Source organism: Ambystoma mexicanum, chromosome 1q (genome assembly GCF_040938575.1).
Source record: "Ambystoma mexicanum isolate Mex_15411 chromosome 1q, UKY_AmexF1_1, whole genome shotgun sequence".
NCBI classification, from domain to species: domain Eukaryota; kingdom Metazoa; phylum Chordata; class Amphibia; order Caudata; family Ambystomatidae; genus Ambystoma; species Ambystoma mexicanum.
In genome coordinates this window covers 1,529,324,415-1,529,350,627 of record NC_090922.1, presented here as the reverse complement: position 1 = coordinate 1,529,350,627, position 26,213 = coordinate 1,529,324,415, and the positions used below count along the sequence as shown (strand labels likewise).

At 49.1% G+C, this 26,213-nt stretch overlaps 1 protein-coding gene across 1 annotated transcript in view; it reads left to right on the top strand.

Moving 5' to 3' along the window:
- The window catches only part of CFAP57 (cilia and flagella associated protein 57), a 348,360-nt gene that overhangs the window by 228,045 nt on the left and 94,102 nt on the right, over positions 1-26,213 (top strand). Inside the window, exons 12-16 of the mRNA XM_069642449.1 lie at positions 3,952-4,113; positions 9,313-9,468; positions 10,700-10,793; positions 20,508-20,698; positions 25,259-25,432. Of these exons, the coding sequence (XP_069498550.1) occupies positions 3,952-4,113; positions 9,313-9,468; positions 10,700-10,793; positions 20,508-20,698; positions 25,259-25,432 (777 nt within the window). The remainder of the gene's footprint in view (positions 1-3,951; positions 4,114-9,312; positions 9,469-10,699; positions 10,794-20,507; positions 20,699-25,258; positions 25,433-26,213) is intronic.

Here is a 26,213-nt window from a genome sequence, read left to right as displayed (position 1 = left end):
CTGCAAGGTATCCACCCAGCAGGACAGGTAGCACAAGGAGGGATCCACACAGCAGCATGATGACTCTGCAAGGTATACACCCAGCAGGACAGGTAGGACAAGGAGGGATCGGCACAGCAGCATGATGACTCTGCAAGGTATCCACCCAGCAGGACAGGTAGGACAAGGAGGGATCCCCACAGCAGCATGATGACTCTGCAAGGTATCCACCCAGCAGGACAGGTAGGACAAGGAGGGAACCGCACAGCAGCATGATGACTCTGCAAGGTATCCACCCAGCAGGACAGGTAGCACAAGGAGGGATCCACACAGCAGCATGATGACCCTGCAAGGTATACACCCAGCAGGACAGGTAGGACAAGGAGGAATCCACACAGCGGCATGATGACTCTGCAAGGTATCCACCCAGCAGGACAGGTAGGACAAGGAGGGATCCCCACAGCAGAATGATGACTCTGCAAGGTATCCACCCAGCAGGACAGGTAGGTCATTGAAGTATCCGCACAGCAGCATGATTACTCTGCAAGGTATCCACCCAGCAGGACAGGTAGGACAAGGAGGGATCCCCACAGCAGCATGATGACTCTGCAAGGTATACACCCAGCAGGACAGGTAGGACAAGGAGGGATCGGCACAGCAGCATGATGACTCTGCAAGGTATCCACCCAGCAGGACAGGTAGGACAAGGAGGGATCCCCACAGCAGCATGATGACTCTGCAAGGTATCCACCCAGCAGGACAGGTAGGACAAGGAGGGAACCGCACAGCAGCATGATGACTCTGCAAGGTATCCACCCAGCAGGACAGGTAGCACAAGGAGGGATCCACACAGCAGCATGATGACCCTGCAAGGTATACACCCAGCAGGACAGGTAGGACAAGGAGGGATCGGCACAGCAGCATGATGACTTTGCAAGGTATCCACCCAGCAGGACAGGTAGGACAAGGAGGAATCCACACAGCGGCATGATGACTCTGCAAGGTATCCACCCAGCAGGACAGGTAGGACAAGGAGGGATCCCCACAGCAGAATGATGACTCTGCAAGGTATCCACCCAGCAGGACAGGTAGGTCATTGAAGTATCCGCACAGCAGCATGATTACTCTGCAAGGTATCCACCCAGCAGGACAGGTAGGACAAGGAGGGATCCACACAGCAGCATGATGACTCTGCAAGGTATACACCCAGCAGGACAGGTAGGACAAGGAGGGATCCACACAGTGGCATGATGACTCTGCAAGGTATCCACCCAGCAGGACAGGTAGCACAAGGAGGGATCCACAGAGCAGCATGATGACGCTGCAAGGTATCAACCCAGCAGGACAGGTAGAACAAGGAGAGATCCGCCCAGCGGCATGATGACTCTGCAGGGTATCCACCCAGGTGGACAGGTAGGATAAGGAGGGATCCCCACAGCAGCATGATGACTCTGCAAGGTATCCACCCAGCAGGACAGGTAGCACAAGGAGGGATCCACAGAGCAGCATGATGACGCTGCAAGGTATCAACCCAGCAGGACAGGTAGGACAAGGAGAGATCCGCACAGCAGCATGATGACTCTGCAAGGTATCCACCCAGCAGGACAGGTAGTACAAGGAGGAATCCACACAGCGGCATGATCACTCTGCAAGGTATCCACCTAGCAGGACAGGTAGGACAAGGAGGGAACCGCACAGCAGCATGATGTCTCTGCAAGGTATCCACCCAGCAGGACAGGTAGCACAAGGAGGGATCCACACAGCAGCATGATGACTCTGCAAGGTATACACCCAGCAGGACAGGTAGGACAAGGAGGGATCGGCACAGCAGCATGATGACTCTGCAAGGTATCCACCCAGCAGGACAGGTAGGACAAGGAGGGATCCCCACAGCAGCATGATGACTCTGCAAGGTATCCACCCAGCAGGACAGGTAGGACAAGGAGGGAACCGCACAGCAGCATGATGACTCTGCAAGGTATCCACCCAGCAGGACAGGTAGCACAAGGAGGGATCCACACAGCAGCATGATGACTCTGCAAGGTATACACCCAGCAGGACAGGTAGGACAAGGAGGGATCGGCACAGCAGCATGATGACTTTGCAAGGTATCCACCCAGCAGGACAGGTAGGACAAGGAGGAATCCACACAGCGGCATGATGACTCTGCAAGGTATCCACCCAGCAGGACAGGTAGGACAAGGAGGGACCCCACAGCAGAATGATGACTCTGCAAGGTATCCACCCAGCAGGACAGGTAGGTCATTGAAGTATCCGCACAGCAGCATGATTACTCTGCAAGGTATCCACCCAGCAGAACAGGTAGGACAAGGAGGGATCCCCACAGCAGCATGATGACTCTGCAAGGTATCCACCCATCAGGACAGGTAGGACAAGGAGGGATCCACACAGCAGCATGATGACTCTGCAAGGTATACACCCAGCAGGACAGGTAGGACAAGGAGGGATCCACACAGCGGCATGATTACTCTGTAAGTTATTCACCCAGCAGGACAGGTAGGACAAGGAGGAATCCACACAGCGGCATGATGACTCTGCAAGGTATCCACCCAGTAGGACAGGTAGGACAAGGAGGGATCCCCACAGCAGCATGATGACTCTGCAAGGTATCCACCCAGCAGGACAGGTAGGACAAGGAGGGAACCGCACAGCAGCATGATGACTCTGCAAGGTATCCACCCAGCAGGACAGGTAGGACAAGGAGGGATCTGCACAGCAGCATGATGACTCTGCAAGGTATCCACCCAGCAGGACAGGTAGGACAAGGAGGGATCCACACAGCGGCATGATGACTCTGTAACTTATCCACCCAGCAGGACAGGTCGGACAAGGAGGGATCCCCACAGCAGAATGATGACTCTGCAAGGTATCCACCCAGCAGGACAGGTAGGTCATTGAAGTATCCGCACAGCAGCATGATTACTCTGCAAGGTATCCACCCAGCAGGACAGGTAGGACAAGGAGGGATCCGCACAGCAGCATGATGACTCTGCAAGGTATCCACCCAGCAGGACAGGTAGGACAAGGAGGGATCCGCACAGCAGCATGATGACTCTGCAAGGTATCCACCCAGCAGGACAGGTAGGACAAGGAGGGATCCGCACAGCAGCATGATGACTCTGCAAGGTATACACCCAGCAGGACAGGTAGGACAAGGAGCGATCCGCACAGCAGCATGATGACTCTGCAAGGTATCCACCCAGCAGAACAGACAGGACAAGGAAGAATTCACACAGCAGCAAGTTGGAAATCATATTGTAAGGTAAATGTAGTAAGTTGGTTTCCGGCTTTTACAGTCTTCATAACCTGAAAGCTTTTGGTTTTTAATAAAATAAGTCTTTCAATTATAAGGAATTGTTTGAATTTGCAGCCACTTTGAGTATTTTTATATGAAGGACACTTCCTCCATGTCCTTGATTGTTTAAATACACCAACTGCAGCCACTTCATGGTCCATAAATGTGAATAGTTGAATGCTCCAGCAACTCTGTGTTCCGCAGCAGACTTGCAGAGCCCAGCCGTCTCTATTCCTGGCTGTAACCCCACTTCCATCTCTGCCTTACATACCATAGCTGCAGATGATACAGAACTAGAGTGCAAAGAAGCATCAGGAAATGGTTCTCTTTCATGTCATATGTGTGCTGTAGAAGTGGCCCCTCTAACTAGCCAACTCTTTCATCCATTTCATCTTGGAAGGAGGTTCTTCTCTCTCTTGTTACCATTCTCGTGCATCACTTACTTAAATGAACATAAGTAGCTCATGATCCAAAGTGGGGATTTGGAGTTTAGACGTTAATGTAATGAAACCGCTCCAGCAGCAATAGGCCCCATTATGAAGAATATGGCATGAGCGGGTTTAAGCGACTTCACTGGCATTTATGTTGTATGTAACTCATTTACTTATTTGTAGGGCCTTAAATCATGTGTTGATTGCAAGCCTCTCTCTCCTTAGATGGCGGTGACCTTTGATGACCAATTCCTCTTGACTGTCTCAGAGGACAGCAGCATGCTCATCTGGAAGATTTCTGACAAGGAAGGGCGGGGACTGAAGCGAGAGAAAGAAGTGGGATATGCAGAAGAGGTGTTGATCACCAAGACGGACATTGATGAGAAGGTAGGGCGAAATGAGTCTGCTGTTGGCTTGGTAGAGGGTGGATGAGAGAACTGCAAGAACATAGAAGAGAAGCTGTACAGAGCGAGGCTGAGAAATTACATGTGGAATGTGAGAAGCAGCAGAGAATAAGGGGAAAGGATTCAATGTGGAAAGAGAGAAGCAGCAGAGACCAAGGGGCAAGGATTCAATGTGGAAAGAGAGAAGCAGCAGAGAACAAGGGGAAAGGATTCAATGTGGAAAGAGAGAAGCAGCAGAGAACAAGGGGAAAGGATTCAATGTGGAAAGAGAGAAGCAGCAGAGAAAAGGGGAGGCTTCAATGTAAAATAGAGAAGCAGCAGAGACCAAGGGGCAAGGATTCAATGTGGAAAGAGAGAAGCAGCAGAGAACAAGGGGCAAGGATTCAATGTGGAAAGAGAGAAGCAGCAGAGAACAAGGGGCAAGGATTCAATGTGGAAAGGGAGAAGCAGCAGAGAACAAGGGGCAAGGATTCAATGTGGAAAGGGAGAAGCAGCAGAGAACAAGGGGCAAGGATTCAATGTGGAAAGAGAGAAGCAGCAGAGAAAAGGGGAGGCTTCAATGTAAAAGAGAGAAGCAGCAGAGACCAAGGGGCAAGGATTCAATGTAGAACGCGAGAAACAGCAGAGACCAAGGGGCAGAGATTCAATGTGGAAAGAGAAGCAGCAGTGAACAAGGGGCAAGGATTCAATGTGGAAAGAGAGAAGCAGCAGAGAACAAGGGGCAAGGATTCAATGTGGAAAGAGAGAAGCAGCAGGAGTGAGTGAGAGGCCAGGAGGATAGCTCAGCAAAGCACTGGTCTTGGGGAATAGAGTGAGAGGCCAGGAGGATAGCTCAGCAAAGCACTGGTCTTGGGAATAGAGTGAGAGGCCAGGAGGATAGCCCAGCAAAGCACTGGTCTTGGGAATAGAGTGAGAGGCCAGGAGGATAGCTTAGCAAAGCACTGGTCTTGGGAATAGAGTGAGAGGCCAAGAGGATAGCTTAACAAAGCACTGGGCTTTAGAATAGAGTGAGAGGCCAGGAGGATAGCCCAGCAAAGCGCTGGTCTTGGGAATAGAGTGAGAGGCCAGGAGGATAGCTCAGCAAAGCACTGGGCTTGGGAATAGAGTAAGAGCCCAGGAGGATAGCTCAGCAAAGCAGTGGTCTTGGGGAATAGAGTGAGATGCCAGGAGGATAGCTCAGCAAAGCACTGATCTTGGGGAATAGAGTGAGAGGCCAGGAGGATAGCTCAGCAAAGCACTGGTCTTGGGAATAGAGTGAGAGGCCAGGAGGATAGCCCAGCAAAGCGCTGGTCCTGGGAATAGAGTGAGAGGCCAGGAGGATACCCCAGCAAAGCACTGGTCTTGGGGAATAGAGTGAGAGGCCAGGGGGATAGCCCAGCAAAGCACTGGTCTTGGGAATAGAGTGAGAGGCCAGGAGGAATGCCCAGCAAAGCACTGGTCTTGGGAATAGAGTGAGAGGCCAGGAGGATAGCTCAGCAAAGCACTGGGCTTTAGAATAGAGTGAGAGGTTGGGAGGATAGCTCAGCAAAGCACTGGTCTTGGGAATAGAGTGAGAGGCCAAGGGGATGCTCAGCAAAGCACTGGTCTTGGGAATAGAGTGAGAGGCCAGGAGGATAGCCCAGCAAAGCACTGGTCTTGGGAATAGAGTGAGAGGCCAGGAGGATAGCTCAGCAAAGCACTGGGCTTTGGAATAGAGTGAGAGGTTGGGAGGATAGCTCAGCAAAGCAATGGTCTTGAGAATAGAGTGAGAGGCCAAGAGGATGCTCAGCAAAGCACTGCTCTTGGGAATAGAGTGAGAGGCCAGGAGGATAGCTCAGCAAAGCACTGGTCTTGGGGAATAGAGTGAGAGGCCAGGAGGATAGCTCAGCAAAGCACTGGTCTTGGGAATAGAGTGAGAGGCCAGGAGGATAGCTCAGCAAAGCACTGGGCTTTGGAATAGAGTGAGAGGCCAGGAGGATAGCCCAGCAAAGCGCTGGTCTTGGGAATAGAGTGAGAGGCCAGGAGGATAGCTTAGCAAAGCACTGGTCTTGGGAATAGAGTGAGAGGCCAGGAGGATAGCTCAGCAAAGCACTGGTCTTGGGGAATAGAGTGAGAGGCCAGGAGGATAGCTCAGCAAAGCACTGGTCTTGGGGAATAGAGTGAGATGCCAGGAGGATGGCTCAGCAAAGCACTGGTCTTGGGGAATAGAGTGAGAGGCCAGGAGGATAGCTCAGCAAAGCACTGGGCTTTGGAATAGAGTGAGAGGCCAGGAGGATAGCCCAGCAAAGCGCTGGTCTTGGGAATAGAGTGAGAGGCCAGGAGGGTAGCTTAGCAAAGCACTGGTCTTGAAAATAGAGTGAGAGGCCAGGAGGATAGCTCAGCAAAGCACTGGTCTTGGGGAATAGAGTGAGAGGCCAGGAGGATAGCTCAGCAAAGCACTGGTCTTGGGAATAGAGTGAGAAGCCAGGAGGACAGCCCAGCAAAGCACTGGTCTTGGGAATAGAGTGAGAGGCCAGGAGGATAGCTTAGCAAAGCACTGGTCTTGGGAATAGAGTGAGAGGCCAGGAGGATAGCTTAGCAAAGCACTGGTCTTGGGAATAGAGTGAGAGGCCAGGAGGATAGCCCAGCAAAGCACTGGTCTTGAAAATAGAGTGAGAGGCCAGGAGGATAGCTCAGCAAAGCACTGGTCTTGGGGAATAGAGTGAGAGGCCAGGAGGATAGCTCAGCAAAGCACTGGGCTTTGGAATAGAGCGAGAGGCCAGGAGGATAGCTTAGCAAAGCACTGGTCTTGGGAATAGAGTGAGAGGCCAAGAGGATAGCTTAACAAAGCACTGGTCTTGGGAATAGAGTGAGAGGCCAGGAGGATAGCCCAGCAAAGCACTGGTCTTGAAAATAGAGTGAGAGGCCAGGAAGATAGCTCAGCAAAGCACTGGTCTTGGGGAATAGAGTGAGAGGCCAGGAGGATAGCTCAGCAAATCACTGGGCTTTGGAATAGAGTGAGAGGCCAGGAGGATAGCCCAGCAAAGCACTGGTCTTGGGAATAGAGTGAGAGGCCAGGAGGATGGCTTAGCAAAGCACTGGTCTTGGGAATAGAGTGAGAGGCCAGGAGGATAGCTTAGCAAAGCACTGGTCTTGGGAATAGAGTGAGAGGCCAGGAGGATAGCTCAGCAAAGCACTGGGCTTGGGAATAGAGTGAGAGGCCAGGAGGATAGCCCAGCAAATCGCTGGTCTTGGGAATAGAGTGAGAGGCCAGGAGGATAGCTCAGCAAAGCACTGTTCTTGGGAATAGAGTGAGAGGCTGGGAGGATAGCCCAGAAAAGCGCTGGTCTTGGGAATAGAGTGAGAGGCCAGGAGGATAGCTTAGCAAAGCACTGGTCTTGGGAATAGAGTGAGAGGCCAGGAGGATAGCGCAGCAAAGCACTAGGCTTGGGAATAGAGTGAGGGGCCAGGAGGATAGCCCAACAAAGCGCTGGTCTTGGGAATAGAGTGAGAGGCCAGGAAGATAGCTTAGCAAAGCACTGGTCTTGGGAATAGAGTGAGAGGCCAGGAGGATAGCTCAGCAAAGCACTGGTCTTGGGAATAGAGTGAGAGGCCAGGAGGATAGCTCAGCAAAGCACTGGTCTTGGGAATAGAGTGTGAGGCTGGGAGGATAGCTCAGCAAAGCACTGGGCTTGGGAATAGAGTGAGAGCCCAGGAGGATGCTCAGCAAAGCACTGGTCTTGGGAATAGAGTGAGAGGCCAGGAGGATAGCTCAGCAAAGCACTGGTCTTGGGGGAATAGAGTGAGATGCCAGGAGGATAGCTCAGCAAAGCACTGGTCTTGGGAATAGAGTGTGAGGCTGGGAGGATAGCTCAGCAAAGCACTGGGCTTGGGAATAGAGTGAGAGCCCAGGAGGATGCTCAGCAAAGCACTGGTCTTGGGAATAGAGTGAGAGGCCAGGAGGATAGCTCAGCAAAGCACTGGTCTTGGGGAATAGAGTGAGATGCCAGGAGGATAGCTCAGCAAAGCACTGGTCTTGGGAATAGAGTGTGAGGCTGGGAGGATAGCTCAGCAAAGCACTGGGCTTGGGAATAGAGTGAGAGCCCAGGAGGATGCTCAGCAAAGCACTGGTCTTGGGAATAGAGTGAGAGGCCAGGAGGATAGCTCAGCAAAGCACTGGTCTTGGGGAATAGAGTGAGATGCCAGGAGGATAGCTCAGCAAAGCACTGGTCTTGGGAATAGAGTGAGAGGCCAGGAGGATAGCTCAGCAAAGCACTGGTCTTGGGAGTAGAGTGGGAGGCCAGGGGGATAGCTCAGCAAAGCACTGGTCTTGGGAATAGAGTGAGAGGCCATGAGGATAGCTCAGCAAAGCACTGGTCTTGGGAATAGAGTGAGAGGCCAGGAGGATAGCTCAGCAAAGCACTGGTCTTGGGAATAGAGTGAGAGGCCATGAGGATAGCTCAGCAAAGCACTGGTCTTGGGAATAGAGTGAGAGGCCAGGAGGATAGCTCAGCAAAGCACTGGTCTTGGGAATAGAGTGAGAGGCCAGGAGGATAGCTCAGCAAAGCACTGGTCTTGGGAATAGAGTGAGAGGCCAGGAGGATAGCTCAGCAAAACACTGGGCTTGGGAATAGAGTGTGAGGCTGGGAGGATAGCTCAGCAAAGCACTGGTCTTGGGAATAGAGTGAGAGCCCAGGAGGATGCTCAGCAAAGCACTGGTCTTGGGAATAGAGTGAGAGGCCAGGAGGATAGCTCAGCAAAACACTGGTCTTGGGAATAGAGTGAGAGGCCAGGAGGATAGCTCAGCAAAGCACTGGTCTTGGGAATAGAGTGAGAGGCCAGGAGTATAGCTCAGCAAAGCACTGATCTTGGGGAATAGAGTGAGATGCCAGGAGGATAGCTCAGCAAAGCACTGGTCTTGGGAATAGAGTGAGAGGCCAGGAGGATAGCTCAGCAAAGCACTGGTCTTGGGGAATAGAGTGAGAGGCCAGGAGGATAGCTCAGCAAAGCACTGGTCTTGGGAATAAGATAATGCTGTGTAACATGGGTTATATCCCTGTACTGGTGCTTAGAAGTGGGAGAAGTCCAGCGTTAAGTGTGATATAAATGACTACTAGTTGATAAATGGACAGATGGGTGACTAAAGTGATGGTTGAATGTACTAATGGATGCAGGAATCGACTAATCGCTTAAATGCTTTGTTCTGCTACATCCCATCCCTTAGAACCAAGTCATGCTGGAACTAAAGACCCGTGTGGATGAGCTGAAGATGGAGAACGAGTACCAGCTGCGGCTCAAAGACATGAACTACAACGAGAAGATCAAGGAGCTGACTGAGAAATTCATCCAGGAGATGGAGTCTCTCAAGACCAAGAACCAGGTACATGCGTGGCCCCCAGACCTACGGAGAGGGCTGAAGGGCCGGGTGCAGCTCCTCCTCCCCCAGATTGGCCTGAAGGGCTGGGCACCCCCACAGAGTATCTGGTCAGGTACAGGCACTGCTCCCAGCTCACCACATAGTGACCCGATGCAGCCCCTTTCTCAGCCCCTCGGAGCATGGGGCCAGGTGAAGCCCCTGCCCCAGCCCATCTGAGAGTGGCACCATAGAGCCCTTTAACCAGCCAATCTGAAGTGGCGCCAGGCCCTTCTACCAGCTCCACTGAGAGAGAAGTCAAAAATGCCAAGTACACACACTTCCCTAGGACCACAGAGAATGAAGAAACAAGCCTCCTCCTCCTCCCATGGTAAATGAGCCATCGGGCCATGTACAGGCACTACAACAGGTCGTTTGAGAGAGGGACTCGGTGCAGACACTGCCCAGTCCGATGAAAGACGTGCCTAGGGCTAGGTACAGCCACTGGCCCCAGGCCATCCAGAATGAGCAGAGCGGAAAGGTACAGGCTTCTTCCAGCTGCTCCAAGAGAGAGAGAGCGAAAATGTCCATATGCAGGTGTTGTACCAGCTCCTCAAAACAAAGGCCAAATAGCCAGGTTGTGCACGCACTGTCCCATCCGCTCTGACACTGTATATACAGGGCTTCCACTCTCCAACCCAGAGGGTGGGGCAAAGTGACATGGTGAAGACACTGCCCTACAAAAGTGAAGACACAGAACCAGGTTCAAGTTCTACTGCCTGAGAGTTGGGTTAAGGAGCCACGTACAGGGTTTGATCCCTGGGAGTGCTGAAAAGGGGTCGGGTTGAGGGGCTGCTCCATGTTAGTGACCCTCATTATTGCTAAGGTGCCATGATAAGAAGGGCAGCAATGGATTTACTGCCACGTCTTCCACCATCTTTGAAGTCTGGAGGTGGTGTGGAGCCGGACCAGAATTATTCCTCCAAATTCTGTCCAAACATTGGAGGGTTTACCATGACCTGTATGCTCCAAATTCTCAATGGCGTCCTATAGAACTTCATGAAATGTGGATTAACATCCCCACCCTCCCACTCATAACATGACAGATTTACCACTGATACGAGTAGGGGTAACGGCATTCCTACGGTAGCCCTGCGCACTGACACCCATCACTCTGTGTTTATCACTCACTGTGTACGTACTTTGATGTGTCTATCACACTCTGCCTATTTATATGGAGTTTTTCTTATTTTCTCAGCTTTTGAAAACGGAGAAAGAGAAGATGGATCTAAGTCACCAGGACCATGTGGCGGATCTCCTGGAGAAGCATTCTGTCGAGGTGCAGGACCTGGGTATGTGTGCGAGGCATAAAAGGGTTAGAGGAAGAGGTATATAGGCAGAGAGAGGGGTGAGGGGCTAAGAGTTCTGGGGGAAAAGAGAAAGGCATGAGGTAGTACAAAGTGAGAATCCGGGGTGTGGATTTCCAGAGAGGGGAAAGCAGAGGGTTTGGCTGTAGGTGGGAAACCAAAGGGTAAAATCGTGCCCAGTATAAACACCCTCCCACCCCCACTCCGGTGATGGGAGGGTCCTCTTTCATTTGCTTATGGCTTCTCGTTACTCATTAAGAACTGGACAGATTTTCAGCTAGTACCTCTCTTGACACCAACACTCGAACCATTACTCAAAGCAGTAATATGCCATAAGAGATCCCTGGCAAGACAATTCACTCAGTGTTTGGGGATTAAGTGGTCCCACATTTCTTCTTTGGCCTTGATGTAGAGTCATACGTGTGTTCCACTGTGCTTGGCAAGTTGTCCTGAATGCTTGCCTTGCTCTGTGAATATTTGCCCATTCCTGGGGTCTTGGGTGACTCATCAGACTATAAATGATGCGTTGGTACCTTGGATTATTAGGCTGTCACATGATTCCTTAGGACCAAGACAGACATCCAGACCACTCTCATAGATTTAACTACTTGATTTTGGATTTTGTTTAAAAAGGGGCCAACTATAATATAACAACCGGACTTTGCAGACATAGTGGTCGTGGTGTGTCTTCTGCTTGCTGTTGCATGTCTCTTACCCCTGAAAGATCCCCACAATGTCCTCTCCAGTTTCTTCAAGACTCTCAGGTTTCCTGAACCCTTCTTCTGTTATTAATCGACTTGTGGGTTTTCTGGGGCCCCCATACCCTAAGACTCACTCATTTTGATAGTCTTGTCAACAGACAGGCAAGTAGAAAAAGCCAGCATGGAGAGCTGGGGGTTTTCATTTCCAGCACTACCTCCTATTTCTTCTCCCCTCAACTCGCGCATCAGTGCCTAGTGATTGGCCCAGGTTGGTGAAGGTTGTTGGGATTGGCTACTGCCGCAGGGTGCCCTTGACCTCGTTTTGTGTCTAGGGGGCTGGACTAAGCCTTCATTTGGTCTGAATGTCATCTTGAAATTAATTTCTCCTTTCCAAACACACTCTGCAGCTGCCTGTGCATGGCTCTGTTTTCCTGTGCTCTCAGCAAGTTAGTTACCCGCCGGTAAAACACCTGCTTAGTTTCCTGATTCGTCTGAAGATGCAGCAGATGTTCGTTTGTGGGGAATTTGTGAGATTGCACACTCGTTCTTGTGAGATTGAACCTGCGTACTTGTAATAGAATAGGGAAGGAAGGATAGCTCAGAGGCAAGGTGTTCGTCTTGGAAGCAAGACATGGCAGCGCAGCACAGGTTCGAATACTGATCCTGCACTTAGAAACCACTTGTTGGTATTAAGCACATAATAAAAGAACAATTATAATAATTATTATAATAAAAGAGTAGCAAGCTCCAGTCTCTTTAACCCATTGAGCGTCTCCCCGCCACCTGAAAAAAACGTATCTGATAGTGCAATTAAAAAATGCTAGCCTGCAATATTCTGTTGGGGGAATAAAAGTGACTTTGGGGTGAACTGAACCTTTCTTATGTTTCTCCAGAATGTGTGGTCTGCTTAGCCTCAGAGAGAGATCCAGCTCTTTCTGTTCACAAGGAGATGCACTAGAATTGTCCTGCAGGGCCTTATTGGGGCAGGAAACATGTCTAATGTATATGGACTGTCCTGCCAAGAGCTGGTTTTAGGGTTGAGGAAGTCCAAGATATAAAAAGTGCCATTCAAAGTAGTACTGTGATTGACCCTGCGCTCGGATCATGTGAGTCTCCCATGCCACCCTGGGCCCAACATCCGCCAGCTCAGGCTAGAACATGATCTTCTCAGTCACCCCCTGGTCCCATTCAGGGGGCTTCATCACAGGGCTTAATCCTCTTTGTAAGGCTGTCAGGATCTTCCCTTTGGTTAATGTGTACCCTACCGTAGGAGTTGTCCCTGATTCCTAGCCCTAGACTATTATTATAGCCCCTTATTTTCCTTCCATCTGCTTCTTTCTGTTGCCCCTTTCCTTTCTCTTAACTCTCCCCCTTCCGTCTCTCTAGTTTTTACCTGCTAGGCTTTTCTTCTTGTTCACTGTTCTCCTCCCTCTGATGTATCTTCTACTTTCCAACTCATTGTTCTGCCACACTCCCAACCCTCCTACACCCTCCCAGTCACACCTCTAATCGCACTGATATTGTTGAAGTGGTTTTCTGCCCAATATTTATTGCTAAATCAATGCTTGCAGTGTGACAGGACTTGTCTAGATTTGGTATTTTGATACGCCGAGCACAGAGGGAGGAAATAGTTGATTTAACTCATAATGGAGAGGATAAGCCCAGAAATGAACTGGGGGCCAATGATATCGGTCGTGATGGTTGGGCCTGGTTAAGGAGCGTCCTTAGACGGGGAGGTTCCAAAACCAGTGATTCCCCACCATCTCTCTGATGTTAAATGAGACCCTGATCCTAGTCTGGAGTACTAGAGGCTATAATAGCTTCTTGCATGATGATGATTTCAAGCAGACTTTAATGGATACTGATATCGTTCTTCTACAAGAAACCTGGCTTACACAACAGATTCGGATGGAAGATTTCTCAGTTGTGCAGCAAATGGCAAACTGGTGGCAGAACCTGCAGAACCTTTGGTGGTTTGCTAATGGCTGCCAGGAATTCAACAATTAGAAAGTTAACCATTATATCAAAGAATTATCCTGGCATTTTGGCTGTAAAGATGGTGATCGCTACTCAGAAAGGAAACATGGTCACCCTTGTGATTAACCTCTATTGGAATTCTGTGATCTGTACAATAGATGATTTCCTTGGGAAACCTACGGAATAATGGGAGACTGGCTGACCAATCACAAAGCAGATTTGTTTATTGCTGGGGATCTAAATTCATATTGCTCGAGGATGGCTGCTGTCAAAATAAAAACAGTAATAGCAATGGCCGTAAATGGAAAGCCTGGTTTTCAGAATGGGAATGAATCAGAGCAAATGGAAATATAGTGGGCGACCGAAAGGCCAAGGTAATGTGGAAAAACAGCTAGAAATCTTCCACGACTTATTATACTTACCTGTCTAGATCTATGTACAATGCATGTTTCTCCTTTAAATTTAATATGCTAAAACAAGTGACCATAATAGGATGATTGCTAAAATGAATTTGGCGGATGAAGTTTATCCATCTAGAGAACATGCTACTCTGTAGGTTTCTAATGCAGACAATAGGATTGTGAGATTCATGAAAGGGGGGTCACATCTCGCAAGAGAAGTGTAGGGTGTTGTTTGTGAGAGCACTATCGAGGTCCTCAAACAGGCCTGCAGTCGTCGTGGCTTCAAGAGCTTCCTGTGGAACAGGGAGACTCTTGGATTCCCAAAAGTCCATGATACATACCATGATCACAAATTCGACAGAGCAATTTGGGTCAGGAGAAAGATTTATAGAGAACATCTGCACCAGATAAGGTTGCGTATCCTAAACAGGAGGATATGAGATATCAATAAAAAACATCTATATAGAGAATACAAAAACTGGTTACGCTCACATAAGTTCCTTCTATTTCAGACTGAGAAGAAATGTTTTAATTCCTTAATATCAAAGTACTCTTGGAATGTTTGTCCTCTTGTAAATTAATCGTCCACAGTCAACTCTCCAGTGTAGTGCAGTGAGCGAATATTCATGGCGAGTGCATTGGCATAAAATGAAAGAAAGTATGGTTGAGAAACCACCATTTACTTCCTTGGTACAATGGGATATCCATTTTGAAATAGCATATGTTTGAGAACCTAATAGTAAAAGCCTCAAATTCGGCAGCAGCCAGCCCAAATGACCTCACAAACATGATTTTAAAATCGAACAAGGAATTGTGGTCAGTCTTGCTTTGCCTGGTTTTTGGGGATATTGTTTCTACTGAAATTATGCCTGAGTCATGGAAGCTCTAGATTTTTATACCCATATTCAAGAAGGGCGATTGCTCGAATCCAGCAAATTACCGGCCGAGCGCCCTCCTTGATGCGGATAGCAAGATTTTCTCTGCACTGATTTTGGAAAGGTTGGATGTCTGGTTAGCGGATAACCAGTTTTTGAGAAAATCCCATACTGGATTTCAAAGAGGCATGGGCACAAATTTAAATGGGGTTCTTTTAACCACACTAAGGGATTAAGTGTGGCCTACAAAGGGTTCTTCTCTATATATAGCACTGGTGGACTTCTCCATGGCCTTTGACACGGTCAACCGTGGTAGACTGTGGCAAAAATTAAGGCTTCGAGGAATTCCAATTTCATTATTGGCCATTCTGGAGCATATTCATGAAGACACACGAATACAAATTCGGCTTCATGAGGAGGTGCACTAGAAAGATAAAATAGAAGTAACCAGAGATCTTAGACAATGGTGTATATTGGCACCCTGTCTTTTTAATTTATATCTGGCTGATCATGATGAAGTAATGAAAAAGGCTGCATTTGTTAGCCCCAAATTGGGTAGTGAGAGTATTATTGGAATTGCGTAGGCAGATGACGTTGTTTCGTTAGATTCAACGCCCATTGGGTTACAAAGATTGTTAAATACACTGGGGGAATATGCTGGCAAAAATGGATTGATCTTCAATCAAATCAAGTCAAGTGTCCTGTGCCTCACAAAGCACCCAAAAGCAAGGTGTGATTCTAAATGGTTCCTGGCTATTATTCAGATCCCTTGCTTAAGTGAAGTAATTTATCTTGGTTTCCCAACGCAAGGGCTCTCAATATCATTAGTAAATTAGAGAGAAGATTGACTCGCTGGGTTACCAAATGAAGAAAATTCACAATAAATACTGCACATTTTCATTGAAACCGTTAATACGATTTTATATAGGAAAGGTTGTGCCTACAGTATTGCATTGCTCAGAAGTGGAATGGTTAAATGTCTTTATAACAAATAATTTTCTAACTAATGCACATATAAAAAACATTTTATAATGACAAAACATAACACCTTTTTCTTTTTTGGGGGGGGGGCTCCCCTCCAAACCCCTGTTTCCCACCCCTAAAAACTCACCCCAACCATTTCCCCACAACAAGATTTAACCATTTACCCCACCTGCACATACATTTCCTTCATGTTTTTCGTTATATATTCATTCTACATAACATTTGCGTTATAAAGACTGTATACCAAGTGGAACCAGTCTGCTGTGAGATAGCTTGGGAAAAATTGGAGGGCAGAATATCGAAGCGTTGTCTTAATCTTGCCTCATCGGTGCAAATGTCTTCTTTACGAATTCGAGTTGGGTCTTCAATCCCTGCAAGCCTGGTTCCACTGGTGAATCTTGACGCTGTATGGTAAAATAACCTCTCCCAAACAAGGAACAATGTCTGAGGATCTGTTTTGTGTTCTCAATAACGGGACTATAAAATTGTTAAATATCATGGATCAAACTGTAAATTGTACTCTGGTGAAATCTGATAGAAGTTTGCAAGATTATAATTCTAATCCAGACTGGGTGAAAAAGTGCTTTTGAGAAATGGATTGGATAGAAACATTGTTTAAGACAAGAACCTATTGTCTCCATACTACTATTTTCAATAGAAGTCAAAGCCGTGGGTGAATTACCCAAATATTTGGCACTACATCCATGTCCTTACTACTGGGGTCAATTCCATCGATTTCGTTTGAATCTATTACTAACAGGGGAAGTTCTGTCAGCCCCTTCCCTGAATCCTAATTCCTCAATAGGTATCTGTTAGGAAAGATTTCGTAATTGTAGGTAATTTTCCTTCCATGTGGCAACCCCTAAACTTTTTGCTGTTGTTTTTCACCTTGTTCTTGACTTTGCCAGAGAAGTGCAGCCTTCTGCCGCACTCCTCTGGGCTTTCGCTCCTTTCTTATGGGGAAACTGACATGCCCTTAAGACAGTCAGTACCGGGGAACGCTGTTTCCCGTAGTTTCTTCTATCATGTTGCGGCTTTCGTGCAACATAACACAAGAGGGCACTGTAAGCTAAGTTACAGCTCTCTTGGGTCTCTAGCCTTCTACAGGCCCTAGATACTCGTTTAGGATTGTATCTGATCGGTGCAAGTGATTCAGGCACGGGAATGGTGGCAGCGATAGTTTCTTGTGTTTTGAGCTCCTTTTGGCGTACTAAGTGCGTTTTCCGCGCTTAACCCAAAATGGTGACCTGGCTCCCAAAATGGCCAGACCACGAGGCTCCTTTGTCCTATCCGCTGACCGTTTTGCTCCCTTCACCTTCCCCAGGTCGAGCCGACCCAGGGCCTTCCTTATTTGGGCATGCACTTTCCCGCGAAACACGGATGCTTTCGCTGGCTTCTACATGTCTTTTGTGTGCCTCCAGGATGTGCGCTGGGATGTCTTGTCCCAATACACATCCTGGGTGCCAGAGAGTCTAGGGTGGTGTGAATGCCTGGGACCACCGTGGTCCGTGATTGGTCCACGAATGGTGTGAGTGTTGATGAGCGGATCTCCCATTGGGTCCCCTCCGTTTTGGCGCGAAGGGAACCATGGATAAGAGGGGGCTGGAAACACCACTACCAGGTCGATCTCCTGAGTGCTCACGAACGAAGGAATACAGGAGCCAAGTATCCTGCAACCAAGAGGCTGGACCGAGGAATCGCTGGTGACCCGCTGAAGGACTTCTCCTCTGCACTGGGACGTCTTTTTACTCAACACGACGACGAGGCGTTCCCTGCTCTTCTGAACCTGCCAGCTACTGAAACGGACGCGGAGAAGCTTGGGTCTGCTTGCATCGGGGTCCGGTGAGTAGCATAGCTAGGATCTGGTCGCCCTCCTGCAGGAGCCCATTGCTTTTCCCCGCTGTGTCAAACAGCACCCTTCTCCGTACTCGCGCTCTGCTTCTGCCCACTGTGGAGGCTGCGCTTGAGTCACGGAACTTGTTCTTCTTCTTTTGTGCACTAAACTGAACTGCCTGATTTCCCTCGAAGAGCTTCTCCTTTTGCCCGTTGGCACCAGCGCGTGCAGGTACTTTTGATCAAGGCTCCACTCTTCGCAGGGCTCGGACTTCCATCTAGGTAGGTGCCTCTGAAGGCGAACTGGGTCTAAGCATTATTTCGCACTGCCTGTCTTCCTTCCCTTTTAGGTGGACTACCCATTTCGTGCATCTAACGCTTGAGACTGTCGTATTTGTATATATATTGTGTTGATATGGTATGTGTTGGTTTACTATCGTTATATTGTGATTTCTCGCTACGGTCATTGTTTTAAAGGCCTTGAAATAAATGTGTATATATTTTTAATATAACAACTGTTTGGAGTAGTTTGTAAGGGATCTTGCTTTGTGTGCTCATTGCGGGCTTTCAGTCACCCTCACCCCTCTTGAGACCTAGTCTTGACCGCCGCGATCGCTACCTTGATTGGTCTGGCTCGTCCAGAGGTTACCCTGTTCCAAGTAATTAGGTTGGCCTTCTGAACTTCTGCGCCACCAGGACCGTCTTAACAGTATCTGTGCTTTTTGCAAAATACCCAGTGTAGTGCAAACACTCAGGCGTATACTTGTTGAATGTTCTGCGCGGATTGACATTCGCACAACATTCTTGGACCATTTTTCTTAGCAGAGGTCAAATATCAGACCCTGATGCCATTTGGAGCAGGATGAACGCTGGCAGATAAATATTTTTAACAACCGAAATAATGAGGCTCTTGGAGGAGCTGGGCTTTAAAAAAAGAAAACGCATTTAAAGCTTGCATGCAAGTGATTTTAGACAGACTTGGGGTTTCATATGACGATTTATGTTTTTGATCTAGTTTTGTCCAAAAAAAATAGATTGAAGAAGATTGGATACAAACTTTAGATCAATTGAAACTCTATTCCTCATACTCAGAATATGCTAAATTTTACATTAACGTGTACCATGTAATCCTTAGGTTGCCTTATTTCCCTGCTCCACTATCAGAAGCTTACTCATTCGTTTTAGGATGAATTTATTTTGCATTAAAGAACGTTTTCACCATTGGTCAGGGCTTAATGACTGTATGCAATCTATGGAATGCAGATTTCCTTTGTGTTTGGAACCTTATGAAACCCTGAAACATTTGGTGCTAGAGCGTCAACACTTTAAAAATTCACGAACGCTTCTATTGATGAAATTTGTGAGCACAGATTTTGATGATTGCACTGAATTTCAATGGGTCAGACTTATGAATGGCACATACTACCCATTAATTTTAGCTTTCGGTAATTTCTTAAAGATTGTGGAAAAAGAACTGGCACGATATGAAAGCCAAGAGGAAATTGGCATAATCTTATAAAGATATTTACAAGAGGTCTTTTACTTCAGAGTATAAATTATAGGTTGTAGTAATGTGTTTTATGTGTTGCTTCTATATTTTATGAATATATGGGCAATATTTAACATTTTAGGAAGATAAAGATGTTTAATAATGTTTTTAAAAAAAGTTTAATACTGTCTTAATGTGTCTGTACGAAATCAATTTTATGATAAGTAAATGTGAAATTTTGTAAAGGTTTAAATTTTAACCAAATATAAATAAAACATAAATTAAAAAGCAATTGAAAAAGTTAAAATAACATTATTTCTATTCTCCTGCATTTTATTATATTATCTTAAATTATATAAGTAGATATTTATAGAATATGTGTATGACCTGTGTGGTCTTGTGTATTTTATTATCTGATGAGCTTTAGATTATATGTTTAATGCAAGTGATTTTGCTATGGAGTGTAACTAGGTAACTTGCTATGTATATTTTTTATCTTTCTTTGTCAGTGGGTTAGATTTGTTATAAACAATTTTGAAAGATCATATTTTATAATTTTATATTATAACAAATAAAGCTAAATGTTTTAAAAACTCAGGAAATGAATTGGGCACCTCGCTCTAAGTGGCGACTCAAGCTTGCATGAGGTCCTCTCCAATTACCCTGTGGCCTACATCCGGTTGCGACCGAGCCGATCTTCTCCTTTTTGCCCTGCTCCCCTCATACAAGAGTGTGGGGAGTTCATCCTGCTCACCACAGAGTGTGGGGAGTTCATCCTGCTCACCACAGAGTGTGGGGAGTTCATCCTGCTCACCACAGAGTGTGGGGAGTTCATCCTGCTCACCACAGAGTGTGGGGAGTTCATCCTGCTCCCCTCATACAGGAGTGTGGGGAGTTCATCCTGCTCACCACAGAGTGTGGGGAGTTCATCCTGCTCACCACACTCCTGAAAAGGGAATTTACTCTGTAGTCTAACAGGAACAGGAGGTGGTATTATGAGTAAATAGAAGATGGGCTTCCAAATGATGGACATTCAATAGTATTTAAAGCATAAAAATACAAAATGTGGTGAACCCACAACCAAGAGCCAAAAAAGTCCTGTAGCAGCTCTATGGGCTGTGCCCCACTCGGGAGGGTCTCAATAGGTTTCTGGTCTCAGGGCCTTTCACAGGGGAAAATATGAATTACTACATCAGGCTGGTCCCACCCACCGGGCAGCCAAGTGCTGAAATGCTAGCCAACCTCCTCTGACCAAGTGTACAGACAGCAGCCGCTGGCACGTGTGTGTACTATTTGGGTGTTTTAAAAGCATTATGATTTTTGGGTCAGGTGCACACAGCTTCTTCCAGAAAGTTCTGTCTTGCTACCAACATAGAGTAGTTCCCAACCGTGTGCCTCTTTTCCCTAACTTCAAAACAGTGTTCTTTGGTTCTTCCTAGAATCCTCCAACAATCAGAAGCTGATGCTGGAATATGAGAAGTACCAGGAGCTCCAGGTGAAATCACAGCGAATGCAGGAAGACTATGAAAAGCAGCTCCATGAGATGGAGCTGAGCAAGAGTCAGGCTCTGGAGGAGCTGACAGAGTACTATGAGGCCAAACTGCAGGACAAGATCATGCAGCTGGAGCAGGTAACTGTATCCCTCCCGAGTCTAGGGTGTGCACACCAACCACACTCACCTTCCCAATGTCCCTCCCGAGTCAAGGGTGAGCACACCTACCTCACTCACCTTCTCAGTGTCCCTCAAGCATCTAGGGTGAGCACACCTACCTCACTCACCTTCCCAGTGTCCCTCCTGAGTGTAGGCTGAGCACACCAATCTCACTCACCTTCTCAGTGTCCCTCAAGAGTCTAGGGTGGGCACACCTACCTCCCTCACCTTCCCATTGTCCCTCCCGAGTCTAGGGTGGGCATGCCTACCTCACTCACCTACTCAGTGTCCCTCAAGCACGGTGAGCACACCTACCTCACTCACTTTCCCAGTGTCCCTCAATAGTCTAGGGTGGGCACACCTACCTCACTCACCTTCCCAGTGTCCCTCCTGAGACTAGGCTGAGCACACCAATCACACTCACCTCCCCAGTGTCCCTCCCGAGTCTACGGTTGGCACATTAATCACACTCAACATCCCAGTGTCCCTCATGAGTCTAGGGTGGGCACACCTACCTCACTCACCTTCCCAGTGGCCCTCATAAATCTAGGGTGGGCACACCTTCCTCACTCCCCTATCCAATGTCCCTTCTGAGTCTAGGGTGCACACACCAATAACACCTTTCCAGTGTCCCTCCTGAGTCTAGAGGGTGCACACCAACCTCACTCACCTTCTCATTGTCCCTCGAGAGTCTAGGGTGGGCACACCTACCACACACACCTTCCCTGTGCCCCTCAAGAGTCTAGGGTGGGCACACCTACCTCACTCACCTTCCCAGTGTCCCTCCTGAGTCTAGCCTGAGCACACCAATCACACTCACCTCCCTAGTGACCCTCCCGAGCCTAGGGTGGGCACATCTACCTCATTCACCTTCCCAGTATCCCTTCCCAGTCTAGGGTGCGCACACCTACTCCATCCACTTTCCCCAGTGTCCCTCATGAGTCTAGGATGGGCACACCTACCCCACCCCCCTTCCCAGTGTCCCTCATGAGTCTACGGTGCACACACCATTCACACTCACCTTCTCAGTGTCCCTCAAGAGTCTAGGGTGGTCACACCTACTCCACTCCCCTTCCCAGTGTCCCTTCTGATTCTAGGGTGCACACACCTACCTCTCTCCCCCTCCCAGTGTCCCTACCGAGTCTTGGCTGGGCACACCTACTCCATTTACCTTCTCAGTGTCCCTCATGAGTCTAGGGTGGGCACACCTACCACAATCCCCTTCCCAGTGTCCCTCCCGAGTCGAAGGTGGGCATACCTACTCCACTTACCTTCCCAGTGTCCCTCATGAGTCTAGGGTTGGCACACCTTCCCCCCTCCCCTTCCCAGTGTCCCTTCTGAGTCTAGGGTGCACACACCAATAACACTCACCTTTCCAGTGTCCCTCCTGAGTCTAGGGTGTGCACACCAACCTCCCTCACCTTCTCAGTGTCCCTTGAGAGTCTAGGGTGCGCACACCAATCACACACACCTTTCCAGTGTCCCTCCTGAGTCTAGTGTGGGCACAGCTACTTCACTCACCTTCCCAGTGTCTCTCGAGAGTTTAGGGTGCGCACACCAATCACACACACCTTTCCAGTGTCCCTCCTGAGTCTAGGGTGGGCACATCTACCTCACTCACCTCAGCAGTGTCCCTCCCGAGTCGAAGGTGGGCACACCTACTCCACTTACCTTCCCAGTGTCCCTCCCGAGTCAAAGGTGGGCACACCTACTCCACTTACCTTCCCAGTGTCCCTCCCGAGTCAAAGGTGGGCACACCTACTCCACTCCCCTTCCCAGTGTCCCTCATGAGTCTAGGGTGGGCACACCTACCCCACTCCCCTGTCCAGTGTCCCTCCTGAGTCTAGGGTGGGTGCGCACACCAATCACACACACCTTACCAGTGTCCCTCAAGAGTCTAGGGTGTGCACACCTTCCCAGTTTCACTCATGAGTCTAGGTAGGGATGGCACAGCTACCTCACTCACCTTATCAGTATCCCTCATAAATCTAGGGTGGGCACACCTTCCTCACTCCCCTATCCAATGTCCCTTCTGAGTCTAGGGTGCACACACCAATAACACCTCAGCAGTGTCCCTCCCGAGTCGAAGGTGGGCACACCTACTCCACTCCCCTTCCCAGTGTCCCTCATGAGTCTAGGGTGGGCACACCTACCCCACTCCCCTTTCCAGTGTCCCTCCTGAGTCTAGGGTGGGTGCGCACACCAATCACACTCACCTTACCAGTGTCCCTCAAGAGTCTAGGGTGTGCACACCTTCCCAGTTTCACTCATGAGTCTAGGTAGGGATTGGCACAGCTACCTCACTCACCTTACCAGTATCCCTCATAATTCTAGGGTGGGCACACCTTCCTCACTCCCCTATCCAATGTCCCTTCTGAGTCTAGGGTGCACACACCAAAAACACCTTTCCAGTGTCCCTCCTGAGTCTAGAGGGTGCACACCAACCTCACTCACCTTCTCATTGTCCCTCGAGAGTCTAGTGTGGGCACACCTACCACACTCACCTTCCCTGTGCACCTCAAGAGTCTAGGGTGGGCACACCTACCTTACTCACCTTCCCAGTGTCCCTCCTGAGTCTAGGCTGAGCACACCAATCACACTCACCTCCCTAGTGACCCTCCCGAGCCTAGGGTGGGCACATCTACCTCATTCACCTTCCCAGTATCCCTTCCCAGTCTAGGGTGCGCACACCTACTCCACCCACTTTCCCCAGTGTCCCTCATGAGTCTAGGATGGGCACACCTACCCCACCCCCCTTCCCAGTGTCCCTCATGAGTCTAGGGTGCACACACCATTCACACTCACCTTCTCAGTGTCCCTCAAGAGTCTAGGGTGGTCACACCTACCTCACTCACCTTCCCAGTGTCCCCTCTGAGTCTAGGGTGCACACACCATTCACACTCACCTTCTCAGTGTCCCTCAAGAGTCTAGGCTGGTCACACCTACCCCACTCCCCTTCCCAGTGTCCCTTCTGATTCTAGGGTGCACACACCTACCTCACTCCCCCTCCCAGTGTCCCTCCCAAGTCTTGGCTGGGCACACCTACTCCATTTACCTTCTCAGTGTCCCTCATGAGTCTAGGGTGGGCACACCTACCACACTCCCCTTCCCAGTGTCCCTCCCGAGTCGAAGGTGGGCATACCTACTCCACTTACCTTCCCAGTGTCCCTCATGAGTCTAGGGTTGCCACACCTTCCCCCCTCCCCTTCCCAGTGTCCCTTCTGAGTCTAGGGTGCACACACCAATAACACTCACCTTACCAGTGTCCCTCCTGAGTCTAGAGTGTGCACACCAACCTCACTCACCTTCTCAGTGTGCCTTGAGAGTCTAGGGTGCGCACACCAATCACACACACCTTTCCAGTGTCCCTCCTGAGTCTAGTGTGGGCACAGCTACTTCACTCACCTTCCCAGTGTCTCTCGAGAGTCTAGGGTGCGCACACCAATCACACACACCTTTCCAGTGTCCCTCCTGAGTCTAGGGTGGGCACATCTACCTCACTCACCTCAGCAGTGTCCCTCCCGAGTCGAAGGTGGGCACACCTACTCCACTTACATACCTTCCCAGTGTCCCTCCCGAGTCAAAGGTGGGCACACCTACTCCACTCCCCTTCCCAGTGTCCCTCATGAGTCTAGGGTGGGCACACCTACCCCACTCCCCTTTCCAGTGTCCCTCCTGAGTCTAGGGTGGGTGCGCACACCAATCACACACACCTTACCAGTGTCCCTCAAGAGTCTAGGGTGTGCACTCCTTCCCAGTTTACCTTCTGAGTCTAGGTAGGGATTGGCACAGCTACCTCACTCACCTTACCAGTATCCCTCCCGAGTCTAGGGTGGACACACCTACTACACTTACCTTCCCAGTGTCCCTCCTGAGGCTATGCTGCGCACACCAATCAACTCACCTTCCCAGTGTCCCTCATGAGTCTAGGGTGCATACACCAATCACACACACCTTACCAGTGTCCCTCAAGAGTCTAGGGTGTGCGCACCTTCCCAGTTTCACTCATGAGTCTAGGGTGGGCACAGCTACCTCACTCACCTTCCCACAGTCCCTCCTGAGTCTAGGATGCACACACCAATCACACACACCTTCCCAGTGCCCCTCATGAGTCTAGGGTTTGCACACCAATCACACTCACCTTCCCTGTGTCCTTCCCTAGTTTGGGGTGCGCACACCAATCTCGCTCACCTTCCCAGTGTCCCTCCCTAGTCTAGGGTGGGCACACCTACCTTACTCACCTTTTCAGTGTTCCCCAAGAGTCTAGGGTGAGCACACCAACCACAGGCACCTTCCCAGTAGTCCTCCCTAGTGTAGGGTGGGCACACCTACCGCACTCCCATTCCCAGTCTCCCACTACAACCCTGGGCCACAGTGAGTGTGAGTAGTTTCCTAAAGACCCCTTCCTTTCCCCATGTGTTATGTCACACCGCCAAGACTCCCTCTTCCCCCTTTATGGGTGTGCTCCTATCTCTCTACCAGCCCCCCATCATGTGATTGGTACTTTTCTAACTCTTCTTCTCCCTCTTACTTCTCCAGGCCCAAGAAGACTCCAGGCACCAGCTCCGAGAGTACGAAGAAACCAAGAAGCAGATCGAAGAGGACGGAGATCGAGAGATCCAGGATGTGAAAATAAAATATGAAAGGCGGCTGCGGGATGAGCGTGAAGCCAACCTGCGGCTTAAGGGGGAGTCGGGCATCATGAGGAAAAAGGTACCTGTTGGGGGGAATGAAGGGGCCACTGTGAGGGGTTAGGTTATACTGACAGCCTATTTAGAGCACTATAGCTTTGCGAATCACTTGGCCAACAGACAGATGTTTTGGTAGATTTAGTTTGGGACTCAGTTGAGTAGAAATGATTGGTACTTATCATGAACCCGCACACCTATCTGCATGTTTTGCAGCGTCTTGGATGGGCAGCTTCAATGCACATTAGAATGTTCAAGGAGGAGATTATAGTTTCCATATAAAATAGGAAGGGATTTCCATGTGACAGAACTTACTTCTGTGCTGACCCCTGTGACCCGATGGTCTGCAGAATAACGAGAAGAGGACTGGGGGATGAGTGGGCAGATTAATCTCCCAAAGGAGGGGAGTTTAAGTGTCAAGGAAGCCTGGAGGACCCTCAAGTCATTCAGTAGAGCATGATTATATGTTATGTTGTCCAGTATTGATACTGCGCCCATCACCAGTGCCTGGCCTTATGCGGGAGGTGGAATATAGTAAACAGTAGAACTTGATTATATGTTGTGTTGTCCAGTATTGATACTGCGCCCATCACCACTGCCTGGCCTTGTGCGGGAGGTGGAATATAGTAAACAGTAGAACTTGATTATATGTTATGTTGTCCAGTATTGATACCGCGCCCATCACCACTTCCTAGCCTTGTGCGGGAGGTGGAATATACTAAACAGTAGAACATGATTATATGTTGTCCAGTATTGATAATGCGCCCATCACCACTGCCCGGCCTTATGCGGGAGGTGGAATATAG